Raw genomic sequence first — 15,146 nt, 5'->3', positions numbered from 1 at the left:
CAGAAGGATGAAGTCAGGCTCTGCTCAGTGGTGCCAAGCAAAGGACAAGAGGGAAGGGACAGAAACTGATGCACAGGAAGTTCCACCGAACTTAGGAAAGAACTTTTTTACTGCACAGGTGACTGTGCCAAATTATCCAGAGAGGTTCTGGAGTCTCTCTCACTGGAGATACTCAAGAACCGTCTGGACACAATCCCTGCAGTGTGCTCTAGCATTACCCTGTTTGAGCAGGATCCTTCACCTGGCTCACAACAACCCCAGGCATTCCAACAGGCTGAGGGAAGAACGGCTGGAAAACTGCCTAGTGGAAAAGGGCCTGGAGATGCTGGTTGATCGTGTTTGTTCATGAGCCAGCACACGTACAGGTGGCCTTCCAGGCCTGTCTCAGAAACAGTGTGGCCAGCAGGACCATGGCCAGTGTGGCCACTGTCACTATGTACTCTGCACTAGTGAGGCTGTACCATGAATTCTGTACTTAGTTTTGGGCCCCTTGCTACAAGGTGGACACTGAGGTGCTGGGAGTGTCCAAAGAAGGGCAACAAAACTGGTGAAGGGTCAGGAGCACAAATCTTGTGACAAGCAGCTGAGGGAGTTGGAGGTGTTTATCCTGGAGAAAAGAGGCTCATGCAAGACCTTATTACTCTCTACAACCACATGAAAATAGGTTGGATCAAGGCGAGGGTCTGTCTCTTCTGCCACATAACAAGGAAAAGAACAAGAGGAAATGGCTTCAAGTTGCACCAGAGAACTGCGTAGTCATTTCAGATCTGTCTTTGGTGAAAAAAATGAATGCTGTTATTAACAGAAAGGATTTCTAGTCAGTTCACACTGCAAAAAGTTCACTTAACAGAACTCATTTCCTTGTCAACAACCTTAGAAGGAAGAAGATAGATTGAATAGTAAAGCAAATAATCTTTTGTCCTATACACTAGTAAGGTGTGGTGAGAAAGCCTCTCCTGCACCTGTCATTAATGTATTTGTCCCATCATATTTTTCTCTTTCTTCCTAGTTGTCCAAACTGTCAAGAGCATTACATGCTTTTAGCTATTCATGAACCTATTATTTTAGAAGGGGCCATGGAAAAAAGGCAATAAAACAACACAATGGTTTTAAAAACGGTTGCCCAAAGAAACTGTGAAACTTCCTCACCTGGCCCAATCACAGAACAGTATCAGGACTGCTTGAACTAACACAAAATCATTAGGGTTGGAAGAGGCCTTTAAGATCAAGTACAACTGTCAACCCAGCATTACCATTGTAACCCCTGAAACACTAAATCATTAAACTGTATCATTCAGCACCAGATCCAGATGTCTCCTGACCATCTCCAGGGATGGTGACTCCACTACCCCCCTGAGCAACCTATTCCAATGCCTGACTACTGTAACAGTGAAATTTTTTTTGTAATATCTAATCTCAATCTTCCCTGTCTCAGCTTAAGGCCATTTCTTCTAGTCCTCTCACTTCTACAACCTCCTTTTAGGTTCTAATACTAGATACTGGTGTGTGAGGGGATGGGGAAGCAGAAGTCCAAGAACATTAAATAGAAGAATTATAATAGTAAAATCAAAGCCGTCTTTTTTACTACACATTTATTCCAAGCAAAAGTATTGCCTAATAAAAACGCGACATCACTGAGGTACTTCTTTTGCTTCAACCACATTATTATGCAATAGATCAAAAGAGAGATTTACCAAAGTAATTACTGCCTGTGGTTGGAACACCCTGGTTAGATTTGGACCTTCTCTTTAATTAGAAGTCAACCTTTGCCTCAAGCCTCAGGAGATGGCAATGTCCACCACAGTCAGATGACAAGCCTCTTGTGACAATGCTGCCAAGATTAAGATGCAGCTATGCATACTTATAAAGGCCATACTTCTATGAATACTTTCCATATTTAGGGGTGAATGGTCTAACTTCAGTCCTCTGTAGCAGGGGACCTTCCAGGGGCACGACACTGCTAGCGACCTGCCTTGGTTGTAAGCCTCCAAGGGGACAGGCAACATGACGTTTTGTATCACTGGATCTTAGCTCTCTTCTTGAAGCTGAAGCAGCTGGAACAGATGAAAAAGCATCTCACCCTTGTCTATACTAGAGGCTAATACTAACTCAGTTGAGCCTGTGATTTGTCACAGATGGCCAAAACTAGGGCAAACGCAGCATGCAAACATGGCTTAAATTCAAATGGTGATGTCTGCACTGAGCAAAATACCACTTTTGAACAGAGAAATTTTGTAGCAAAATCAGAAATGCAATGACTCCGACAGGATCAGAGTCAAAAGTACAGCTGTGCAAACTGCACATTATACTGTACATTATACTAAAATACATTTAAGAGGAAGGAATTATCAATGTGACAGGCCTCACTCGGAATCCTTTGCCCCATGATATAGTAAGAATGCAACTCTAACATGCTTTAAAAGAGTACTTGATCAATCATTTCAATGTTCAACCTGCCAAATCAAATGCTGGTACTCAAGGTAACTGATTCCCTATACTAGAATAAAGAACAAAGACACCAAAGAAATAACTTACAATGAAATTACAAAGTAGGTGAGCAGTACATTAAGAGAGAACAAGAAAAAAAAAAAGAACGAAATAACAATTTCTTCTCTTTTGTTCGCATCAGAGTAAGAGGCCATAGAAATGAATACAATGTAACTGCAATCTGAGCTCTCCCACTCAAATTCCAGAGGCAAAGGAAAATGTAGATACTGAGCCTAGACAGAAACCTACATAAATCCTTAGGAAAATAAACAAAAGCTCTGACTCTTAAAATATCAACATGAAATTCTTTCAGAGACAACTTAAAGACAACTACTTCTGCATTGTAAGTTTACAACCTGCTGAGTCTGCCTCCTCAGCCCTGACACATATCCCATAGGCTTCTCTTAGCAGCTCCTCCTCCTTTTCTGTTTTCTTTGAGAACATTATAAATACTTCTGGAAAGAATTCTCTCCCAGCCCTCCTTCCTAGCTACCACATCAGCTTCATCTGCTGTTCATCATTGAAATGTCTTGGGGAGAAAAAAAATTATAACAAAATTATAACCATGACTGATTAATTTGGCTTTAAAATGTGCAATTGTGTCCTTTCTGAAACCATCTTTTTAGAACTAATGTCTATTGTGGTTGTTCATGCCCCAGATAATTCTCCTAATGCACAAGGAGTGTTGCCATGTGTCTGGATGGTCCTCGGTACTTTCTATAGAAGTCTACTCTGAAAGATGATGGGATGGTGAAACTTGCTCATGTACACAAGATGCCCAAAGAAGCAGTGAAATTCTCTCAGTGAAGACAGAGGGTGAGCCTTTTTCTCTTTATTCTTTCAACAACCATCTCATTTGCAATGTTATTTTCCATTATGAATTAGAATAAGCACTGGAGAGCAGCCCAGACAACGGAAAGAGTTGTTCAGGGCACCAGAGCAAACAGTCCTTCAAAATTCCCTTTGCAGAAACCAGGAACAGAGCATTCTTTTTATTAAAACAAATCCCTCTTCTCTGTTTAGGAATAAGGGATCTAGGAGGCTGCCTAGGATACACCCTTCACAGTAACTCTTTACTGTTATCTGTGAGATGAATAGCCAAAAATCCCCAACATAACAGTGACAAATTGCCAACATTAAAACAAATACCCCCAGGAAAAGGCTCTAGATACTCTTGTGATCCCTAACTGCCAAAAACTATGCTGAACCCATCTGCCATTTATTCCTCAGCTCTACCTGTGATTCTTTTTTTCCTCATTTACAGATAAGTATAAACTGAACAGAGTAAAAATTAACATTGCAAATAAAAACAAAGCATAATGATTTATTGTGGCAAAGAAACTACCAAAGAAACAAGCTGCACAAAATTGCTCCAGCTTATTCTACTCTCAGAAGCAACAGCTCCAATGCAAAAGCACATGCTGATGAGAAACACGTGATAAACAAAAGACACATAAGTAGATTCCAATCTCAAATTGCCAGTTTAAATCTATATTTAACCTGTGGGATTGCACTGAGTGAGTCCAAAATGTATCTCTAAGACTGAAAATAAAGGAGTCACATGATCCTACTTTTAAGATAAGAAGAAAAATCACGACTGAGAGCCGTTGTTTCCAGTTCTGCCAATTTAGTGATTGTGGAACTTGCAAAAAATCACTCTGCTCCACTGTGCTGAACCTGCTTCATCTGTGAAGTGGAAACACAGCTATTTTTTTTTTCTCTGGAGATAAGCCTTCTGATCCAACTAACCACATGAGCACTGACAGCAGCCCAAAGGAGAGAATGAGACCTTTCCTTCTTGGAGCAACACAGGCTTAGCTCAGCTCAGGGCAATTGTGAAACTGCACCCCAAGGATTTGGAAAGGAGACTAGCTACTTTTTAGAAGTAGCCCAACTTCTGACCTACTGGGAGGGTACAGAAGCAGGACATTTCTATTTTCACAGCCTAAAAGCATGTTTAGAGCAAGAGTAACCTGATACTCCCTAGCCTTAAAAATTGCACAAGCTAAATGTAATGAATAAGAATATCACAGTAAAACATCCCCCAACATTCATTCTTTCTTCCACACACAACCCTTCCCATTCAGATGGAGTGCCAGCAAGGTTCAAAGTCTCAAACTTCAGATGTGTATTACAGTCTGTTACACTGGCTGGATGGGCAAAAGCCTGAAATTTTCTTGTGTAAATCAGAAGCACTGACAAGGCTGTCCAGACATTGCTAGTAGACAACACAAAGGTTTAAACAAGTGATGAAAAACTGTACTTCAGAATGTCTGGGTGAATGAATTCAGTCCTCCTGGATATTAAGTAGTCCAGTGTTTTGGCTGTTTATTTTGGTAGTATTTCCCACAGCACTATTATTTGGAAATAAAGTTAGTAAATGACAGACAAGCAGCCTCAGTGTGGGCTGAAAGTAAGTAGGCTCAATCTCTCGTTCCTGGGAGATTTTCAAATCTTGGCTATAAAAAACCATCACAGGCCTGATCCAGCATCAGCATCTTCCCACTATGAGCACCATGTTTGATTATGTGACTTGCATGACCTTCCCACCATTCTGTGATTTCTCAGTACAGAAGCAGCAGAAGTCTCTCCACACTGCCCCTCTGACTAAGACAAAGCATTCATTAACAATATAACGTTTAACAAAGACAAATGCCAGATCCTATACCTCAGATAGGGCAACCCTGAATGTACATACAAGTCTGGGGAACGAGAGGCTGGGGAGCAGCGCTGCAGAAAGGGAGCTGGGGGTCCTGGTCCATGGCATTGAATGTGAGTCCTTGTGCCCTGGCAGCCAGGAGGGCCAACCCTGCCTGGGGACATCAGGCACAGCTGGGCAAGGGAGGGATTGTCCTGCTCTGCTCTGCTCTGGGGCAGCCTCACCTTGGGGGCAGTTCTGGGTGCCTCAATATAAGACACTGAAACTATTAGAGACTGACCCAAGGAGGGCAACAAAGATGGTGAAAGACCTCGAGGGGAAGCTGTGTGAGGAGTGTCTGAGGTCACTTGGTGTACTCAGCCTGGAGGAGAGGAGACTGAGGGGAGACCTCACTGCAGTTACAATTCCTGGTGAGGGGAGTAACAGGGGCAGACACTGATCTCTTCTCTGTGGGGACCAGTGACAGCACCTGAGGGAATGGCCTGAAGCTGTGTCAGGGGCAGTTTAGGTTGGGTATCAGGAAAAGGTTCTTCACCCAGAGGGTGGTTGGGCACTGAACAGCTTCCACGGAAGTGGTCACAGCACCAAGCCTGACAGAGTACAAGAAGTGTTTGGACAACACTCTCAGGCACCTGATGTGACTCTTGGGGATGGTTCTGTGCAGGGCCAGGAGTTGGATTTCAATGATCCTCGTGGGTATTTTCCAACTCAGGATATTCTATGATCCGGTGAAACTATTAAATGACTGACTGTAATGGTTACAACATAGAAAAACCTGTTACTGTGTGTTTTCAAGACCTCAAAAGCATACTGACTTGCAAAACCACCTAATTTTAATTATAAAGAGGGGGCAGTTCCACCACCTTCTCAAGCCAGTGCCTTAGGATTCCCTTCATGCTCTGTTACACGCTTAAGATCTTAATTAAAGGGTGTCTTTTCAGGTTTCAGAGATGATCTGGGAAAACACATTCTTAAGATATAGTCGGACTGTTACTGTAGTATTTCTTAAACACAGTTTCACAAAATCAACATTATATAGCAGAAGACATAGAAAGCAGAAAAGCTTTTACTAATGGAATTCTGCTACATTAAAAAAAAACCCCAAACAACTAAACCCAAAGTCAGATACAAAAAACCATTCATAAAAATGATCACTGGATTTACCAGAGCTTCACTAAAGGGATCAGTAGCCCCTTTCATCAGCCACTACAAGTGCATGTTTATAAAGGAACAAAAGATGACTTTTGTCTATTTGTATTGTTGACTTAATGCATTTTAAATAAAAAAGCTCAATTTACTGCAATCAAATGAAGGCAACCAGCTGTAAAAGAACTTAAACACATTACAGTCACCAGGCAGACTGTACGCAGTAAAACCTAGGATCTGTTTCTAGAAATGAACTAATTATTTTCATCCCCCTCCCCATTTTTCACAATAGACACTGATATTTCTGACTTGACTTCAAGTGATTGATGCCCTACTAAATCTCTCAATACGTTGCTGCAGTTTTTAGCTACCTTCGTCCACTCATCTTCACGGTCAAGGCAACTACAATGAATTATTCCAAATTATAGCACTGTGTTTCAGGATTTTTTGATCCATAATCCTTAACCAAAAGAAGAAAAAAAATCCAGTTCCTTGTACAAGCTTTACTCATGTTCAGGGATTTACTGCAAATATGTAGATGCCTGAAATCTTCTATTCTATTACTATCATATAATTTTCAGTTTGAAAACATTTAGAGGAATAAAGACCTACTTCTTTTGACCTAATTGACCCGTGTTACAGCAGTGCATGACCTGAAGCTATCAGAGACACAGTACAAGCATGACCTCACAGTAAAATCAAGAATTATAATTACAGACCACTGTTACCAGTAGAGATATATTTTCATACTGTCTGAAATATAACAATTGAAGGGTGGCTATTAGGTCATGAAACAAAATGTCTCTTGATAAAAATTTAACATAGCAATATGTATTATTTGGATTCAGTGAACATTTGTTTTGATCTTACTAATGTGCTATATTTAACTAAAAAACAGCACAGAGCAGTACATGAAATAGGTACACAGGCTCTGTTCTGCTACTCCTTGCTTTATCTAAACTCTCTTGAGTGTCAAACTAATCACCAAAAGAGGCAGAAGATAATGTAATAATGCACATTTTGTAAAGGTAACCTGTTTGCCTCCCTTTAAATCATTATCTGTGGTCTTTGGTTCATCTACTCTCCAGATTTCTTTCCCATGCCATGCTAGATCCCTGTATCACCCTCAGAATGCTCCCTCTTTATGTAGTATTTCTCCCATGCTAAGCATTTGACAGGCTAATAACCAGACCAGAATATTTGTCAGAGTTCCTGATACTGCTGTAAAAATTCTTCTAAATGGCATCATTCTAAATAGCATTCTTCTAAATGGCATCATATTAATACTATAATAAAGTATAGTATTAATGACCATTTATATACTGTTCTATCTAGAGCAGGTTTTTTAATGTCTTTCGCTGCAAATGAATTATGTCCAAAGGTATGTTTTATAACTGGTCCTGTCTCACTGTATATAAACTCTTTGTCTCTAATACTGCAAAGATTCAAGCACAAGCTTGAAATACATCTAGAAATACATAGGCAGAGACACATATAAGAATAGGAGATTGGAAAGAGCAAGCTTTAGAATTTTGAAATCACAAGAAACACTGTTATGTGACCTTTTTGTTACGATGATCATGTTCTAGACCACAACCTAACCTTACAATGCATGAGAAAGAGTTGGTGATGGGTATCTCGGCCTTTTTTTGGTCTCCTCTTATCCCACTGTTCCACATTTATACTTAGACTTGACAGACTTCTGGGCAAAATCTCTGATATCAGAGTTTTGTATGAAACAATAAATCACTTCTCTGGATCTCTCTTGAAAACATCTACATCTGCTATTTCATCTTAGGTTATCTACCTTTCTTAAAGTTCACTGCTTATTCCTTCATCTTGTCAGCTGGTCTACCCATGTCTACATCCAGTATTTCATAGTAATTCTAGTGCAGAAACTCTTGTTTCCAGACCTTCGGTTCAAGACCTGCAGCGTCATTTTTGTTCCACTTGAGACCATGAGAGAGATAGTATCTTGTGTTTTTAAGCTATGCATCCCTCAACATGCAATTTAAGGAATAAATGATGCCTCTGAACCACTTTATTTTCTTCTTCCCTTTTCATGAACTGCTCCCAGAGAGGATAGTGTCCAATGCCCAGTAGCTCATCATAAAATGGAATAAAACTGTCCCCAGTAAAATTCAAACAGCTCAGAAATGCTGCCTATGTTACAAGACAAGTGTGCTTTGCACTTCAGTTTTAGCTGTGCATGCTTCACAATTTAGTTTTCCCTCAGGTCTTCTATCAAGGGACTCTGGCCTTGATGCAACTGCAGCTTTTTCCAGGGCATGATATGGCCAGAACTTGGGATAAGAATCTCACCCAGAAATTTGTCACAAAATAATGTTTCTAATTATGATGAGACATGAACCACTGAGTGTAACAATATCAGTTAGCAGAGTACATCATTTAAGTAAGGCAGGCTGCTCCTGTTCCAGTCTAGAAACAGCAGTGAGACGTGCACAAAACAGCACTACTCTTTAAATGGTGGCTTTTCTTCTTCGCAGCTCATGACACAACAGCCAGTGAGACTGAGAAGGGGGTAGAAGATACATAGATATGGTCAGAAAGTACATGCACTGCTGACAGGAATGAAAGACTACTGAAAGTTGCATCTCTCAACATTATGAACAATCTACATTATGCTGTTAATTACTCTGTGCTTTCCACATGAGAATTTGGAGACTGTAGTCCAGGCAACTTAGGGCAGTGTTTTATCTCCAAGGCTGGTCCACATTTGACTTTCCAATTCCATAGAAAAAAAATCTGAAGTTTTACTTTGCTTTTGGTCCAAATTCAAACGTGTAAAACACACCCCAGAACAAAAAGGTACTGATGAGAATGACTAGAGAAAAGAAAGGGGAAGAGATTGAAGGTATTTCAACCTTAAACGAAACATTTTGATAAAATAAGATTTCCTTTTGACAATTATTTGGATTTATTTGACATTATTGTATTATGACATGATCTAATGAAAGTTCTAACATTTAGACTGTAATCACATAATTTTAAGAAAACAAAAAAGTTCAGTATTTTTAAGTATTAAAGGAAATCAGCACATGCAGTGATTGAGCTTTTAAGCAGATAAAAGTATTCAAAGACAAAGGCAATACCCCCCTGCAACTTAAACACGCTGCTGGAATCAGCTACAGTGCTGTGGCAGATGGGGGAGGGAAGGGAAAAACATCCCCTCCCATCACATCACACAATAGATACAACACATCAAGTGTGCTGTAAGAAAATGGTACACTGTTCTTCCAGCTATAAACCCTAGCCCACTGTACTGTAAAAATGTACCAAAAAGGAAAAAATGTAGACTGTAAAAATCAAATTAAAAGGTCAGGTCATGTCAAAAGCCTGGACACCAGGGGAGTTTTTTGGAAAGACTTTTCACAAAGGAATGGGAGAGACAGTGTTCACTGGTCTGCTCTTTAGTTCATTAAAATTCCACTATCTACCACATGACATGGACAAAATCCTATTCCCAAGTGGAGAACTGAAAGACTGTTTGAAAACGAGGCAATAGAGAAAGAGATTATTTAAAAATCACAGGATAAAAAGAAATACAAAATATTCAGAATCTTAAGGGAAAATATGGCCTTGCAAATCAATAGCCTAGAAGTTCATGACAAGTCCTGATGGAAATTCTAAACAAACACATGTTGGTGTGTGTGTGCACATGGGCTTTGTGTAAAACACTTTTGTTTGCTTCTTCTGAAACCTTGGGTATGATGGACTCAGAATTAATGGAATAAATAATAAAGTGTTGCTAATTTTGACTGAACCAAGAATTATTTTCCTTGCTATAGAAGCAAACAGTTAAAAGTAGTAAAAGTCATGAGGGGCTTCTTGTTTTAAACCACAGTTTTACAAAACAACCCTGTGCATAATACATAAACAAGCATTTGGAGTTCCAGTGTGTACAATTACAATGTAGCAAGTCCTATTAACTTATTGGGAAAAAAACCTTTGCCCATAGAGAATATAAAACAATTATTTTTAACACAAACTTATTTTGGTATTACATTACTGTTACCAAAACAGAGAAGTAGAAGAATGACATTTTTATATTTCTGGCCAATTTCCTAGTTCACCCAGTAAAAGGAAAAAATAAGGCTAAAAAAAAGAAAGAAAAGGGAAGAATAAATAAAGAAATACAGTTCTTACCCTGAAGAGCGGCAGTCTGGTTTATTTCTTTCTGAGCGATCTGTGAGAAAGGAGGCATAATATCAGCACAGAAGTTGGATGTTCTTTAGCAATACTAGTACAGAAGTCTTAAGAGAACTGTAAAACCATATGACTAGCCAAACCAAAAGCTGATTCTGTTCTAAAACTGTTTTCCCACACTGGACTAGACTGCCTAAGACCAAATAAAATTAATGCAAGTTTAACATTTGTTACAATTCCTCCACTCAAAACACAGTGTATTTAATGTTTTGTATTAATGCTTTGGAAGCTTCTCCTCCCTTTAGCTGAAATGAATAGTGCTTTAGTTCAGGATAAAAATAAGGGAGAGGGAAGAGGAAAAAAGAAAAACCACAGATTACTCAGCGCAAAAAAATCATTCCATGAATCATGGCTGGCAAAGTTCCCTGACAGGATGGGAGAAAAATCAGCAGTTGGTTGCAGCAACATCTGCAAATACACTGAATCCAGTGCAACCCCACCATTAACTCTTCAGCTTCTGGGGGTTCCAAACACTGAATTTTTCTGTGTTTTTAGAAAGGGTTTATCCTGTAAGTATTTCAAGCAGCTTATTTGGACTAATGAGACTGACCCAAAAATCTACACATAAAGCTCCAGGATGCACAGAAAATATAAAATAATTCTCTCAAGAGTTACAATTATCATACAAGCATTACAAAATAACTCCAGTGCTATGATATCAGAATTCATACATTATCATTTATATTTTAAGTCCAGAATATCTTTTACTGCATGACTTTTGAACTACCTGAAAAGCTGAGACTGTTGTTGTCCACCTAAAATGCATATTCTAAAATTAGAGAGAGGTTTAATCTTTTAATGCAGAAAAGATCCACTATACAAGCAGAAGGTAATTCCTACAGCTGCACATTTCCACTGACCATGGTGATTTTGCTTCTAATTTGATCTCTGTGTATTTTAAACAGAATGCTATTTTTTATGTGTTAATAAACACTTTACTGAAAAGCTTGTCTATACAGAAGAGTCTTCCTAAAAAAAATTTCATGCTCACAGATTGTATTTTCATTCTTAAAGCTCTGTATTTGAAATAAAATTTGTTCTGTTAATAGTGCACATTTGTTTGTGCAGTTTTATTTCCTGTGTAAAAGAAATATTTTTCTCTCCAAGCTTTATGTGCTCATTTGATTAAGCTTTCATTAAAGTGGTAAAAAAATTATCTCATGTCAACAGTGCTTAAAACTATGTAATGCTTTTTCCATCCACAGGTGCTCCTACTGAGCTGTCATGGCCACACAGTTATAATTTATTGTCTTCCTGACTCAGCAATCTCCATTTCATCACACTGTGTGCAGCTCTGCTAGCAGAAGCAGCATGGTATAGCTCTGGAACAGCTCAAATCAGAGTCGCAGCAGCAGCTCTTCAAACACACACTCCTTCCATCCTTACCATGTAACCTCCTTACCTGGGAGCATTGAACAAAATGAGACTGGACTTCCTACTGAAATCTGTTTGCCATCTGTTGATTGTTATCAGTGTCTCCTGCTCTGTATGCAGCCACAGTCTAACAGTGTTCAGACAAAGCCCCCCCACTGCCAAAACGATCGTGTGAATGAACCAGCGAAAAGGAAGAAACCGAGTGGGAGCACATGCCAGCACCGCATCTGGGAGCTCTCCTACACAGCCCATGTCCAGTCAGCAGATCCACCACAGCCCGCCCACACTGCACCAACCTGCTCATTCAGGAAATCAATGCAATTCCTTTTCCCCTTTTATTTTCATTCCTGTTTCAGCATTTCAATGCTACATTTGGTTTTGCACGTTTTACTTTCTGATAAATTTAGTGAGCGCACACCATCCACACGCATATTTATCTTCTTGAAAAAACAAATTATAATCCTATAAGCAAAGAGCCAACATTTAAAAATAGAACTAAAACCTCCACCTCGTTAAGTTTGTTGTGACCTTATCCTTTTAAATGTGTTTTAGTTTCAATTGTAACGAGAGACTCAAAGAGCTCAATCTTTCACTCATGGGCTCGGAGTCAATTAGGTGGTGAAGTCACTGTACCAAGAGGTGTTTAAGGAAAAACTGGACATGGCACTTGATGCCATGGTCTGATTGACAAGGTAGTGTGGTCAAAGTTTGGACTCAATCTCAGAAGTCTTTTCCAACCTAACTGATTCTGTGACTGTAAATATTGCAATTCTAAATGCTTTTTTGGCATTAGGATTAGGTACAAGCATCAATTCAAATAATGACACACCTCTACAAACACTAGAATATGAAAGCCTAGAAAAACGCAATTTTTAAAAATACACACACACACAGATCTCCATTCTGTAGGCAAATCCTTGACTTGAAAAAAGCTGAGTCTCAAAAATGCATGCTCACAACTGATTCTTTTTTCTCTATACATGTTACCTCAACAGCAGAGAGATGTCCTTGTAATCTTTTCTAACAGAAATAAGTAAGAAGACTATAGTTACAAAGATCTGAAAATTAAATCCTGCACTACAGATTTTCCTCTATATCAAAGATATAATTTGCTATAAAACATGACAGGACATTATGTCCTTCTAGCAGAAAACTGTATATTCTTCAGTTCTAAACTCTGGAAGCCAAAACTGTGTGTCAGATCAGAGCAAACATCGAATGCTGCAGGACTAGCACTTACAATAAACAAACAAGCTGGTTTGCACTCTGGCATAGGAAATGCACAGGAAAAAATGCCATTTCCAGTGACAGGTATTACCTTCCAGACACAAGTTACCAGTACTGTCCTCTCTATACTTCTGTTGCTAAAAGTAATAAAATTGTTTACTGTGTATGTAGCTGTAGTAAAATACACTGGAATTTATAAGCTGCTAGTACCCACAAGCTACATAACAGAAATGCATGATCCTAAGTTTATTTTACTTAATGAAGTTCTTTCTGCCTGTCCTCTAATCCACAATTTGCATAGCCAGAGATCTGCAGTCCCTCAATCTGTAAGAACTGACCATGCTCCAACCTCCTGAAGACTACACTTCAAGATTTTCTCCACATCATACTCACACCTACTATTTACAAAACCTTTGTTGCCCTCATAAAATTACAGCCATACAAGAGAAATATATTAGCCTTGTTCAGAAGCAGGATATAGTGCAAGAAACCAAGCAGCTAGCTGGTGGAGCAGATGAGGTGGAAGAAGTCAGAGACTCCTGGCTGAAGTTGGGAAGACTGTTGCCCAGTTCTAAGCACAGCAGAAGAATCAAGGAAAACATTAAGACATAAAAATCTGCTCTTTATACCATAATCGTTTGGCAAATCTAGCATTTCTTTACAAAATCATGCTCTGTATATTTCAGTGGCAGCACGGGCACCTTATGCCTTTTTTGAGCATGCAAAGGCTGAGTGGTAGACAGAAATGCCATGTTCCAGTTGCTTTCAGAAAAAAAAGGTGATTCTCTTACACTCCATGTTTGGGAAAATTAGCTTCTTTTGTTGTTTGTTTTTAATATGACAGAAAAAATTTTCTTCTCAATGAAAATATAAATATAATCATCAAGAGAAAAATAACTGAGTCAACATCATTTCAGTTGCTCCACAAGCCTGAAATAACTTAAAGTTTTTGCCAAAAAGACCACCAATGCAGAAAAAAGTATCTTTTAAGGTAATTGCTCTTGTTTCTGGAAAACAAGCAAAGAAAAGAAAAAAGGCAACTCACACTCAGTAGAGGCATTATTTTCCTCTGTTTATTTTGCAAGCTTCTTCAAAGCATCTTGTTGCTAAGAATGACTTCAACTGAAAAGTTTGGTCTCACTAGAAAAAAATTCAAGTATAAACATAAAATGTTGTTGAAAAATTAGTGGAAAGTTAACACACATTCTGCCGTATCAAACTCCAAAACTACTGGGGAACCTCCAATGCAATTACCTTCTGAGGCTGGTAACTTCCCACTTTTAACCCCATTCCACAGCTTGATCTCTTAAAAGCTGAAGGGGGGAAAGGGGGACACATACCATTCCCATTTCTGGGAAATACTGTATCTTCAAGTTTAATATGCCTGTTGAATTTGGCCAGTCAGCAAAAGAGGCAGGACACTAACACTTCTTCTGGAGACGTGGAGTTAGAGCAACCAGCAGTCTCCATCCCAGCAGTTTTTAGCCCCCAATGGCCCAGCAGTGGTTTCACAAGAAAAGCAAGCATGACATGCTAATGTAACAATGGCAGATCTCCAGATAAACTAAGACATGTGAACCACGGACTTTTAAGCAGTGCTGGCAACACTAAAATATAGAGAGAAGTGATGTTTTCAGGATAAGCAAATTATTGGAAGAGGCTGTATGTACAACTTTCATCTGATGATGCATCTGAATGCATCAACCCCAATGAGCTTTGAAGGCTGTCAGGTCTTAAAAAACCCAGACATGACGAGCAATAGAGCAGCTTTACAAGACATTGTGCAGAAACATGATGCCACTATTTTACACATATATATCTAGACCCAGGTGACCATAGCTAAGTGCACCAGTCCCTGCCAGCCAACTGCATCAAGAACCCCAAATTTTCATTCCTAATTGCCAGTGTAGATGGAGCCCTCACTCAAATGAATTGCACATTTTCTGGGAAAAAGATCTGCATTTGTGCATGATTTTCAACACTAGTTGCTTTATTTGTACTGAGACAAGCAGTAATTGCCACTGAT

At 39.2% G+C, this 15,146-nt stretch overlaps 1 protein-coding gene across 6 annotated transcripts in view; it reads right to left on the bottom strand.

Moving 5' to 3' along the window:
• Positions 1-15,146, bottom strand: part of SH3D19 (SH3 domain containing 19) — an 80,976-nt gene that overhangs the window by 52,227 nt on the left and 13,603 nt on the right. For 4 of the 6 annotated variants that reach the window (XM_030271528.4, XM_072928480.1, XM_072928479.1 and 1 more), the window contains exon 2: positions 10,460-10,499. In XM_030271528.4, the coding sequence (XP_030127388.4) occupies positions 10,460-10,499 (40 nt within the window). Of the gene's footprint in view, positions 1-10,459; positions 10,654-15,146 lie in introns of those variants that run through there. The other 2 variants (XM_072928481.1, XM_072928483.1) reach the window with 2 other exon arrangements.

The sequence above is a fragment of the Taeniopygia guttata genome, chromosome 4, assembly GCF_048771995.1.
Source record: "Taeniopygia guttata chromosome 4, bTaeGut7.mat, whole genome shotgun sequence".
Classification (NCBI taxonomy): Eukaryota; Metazoa; Chordata; class Aves; order Passeriformes; family Estrildidae; genus Taeniopygia; species Taeniopygia guttata.
The sequence above is the reverse complement of the archived record's forward strand: the minus strand, read 5'-3'. Positions and strand labels throughout refer to the sequence as shown.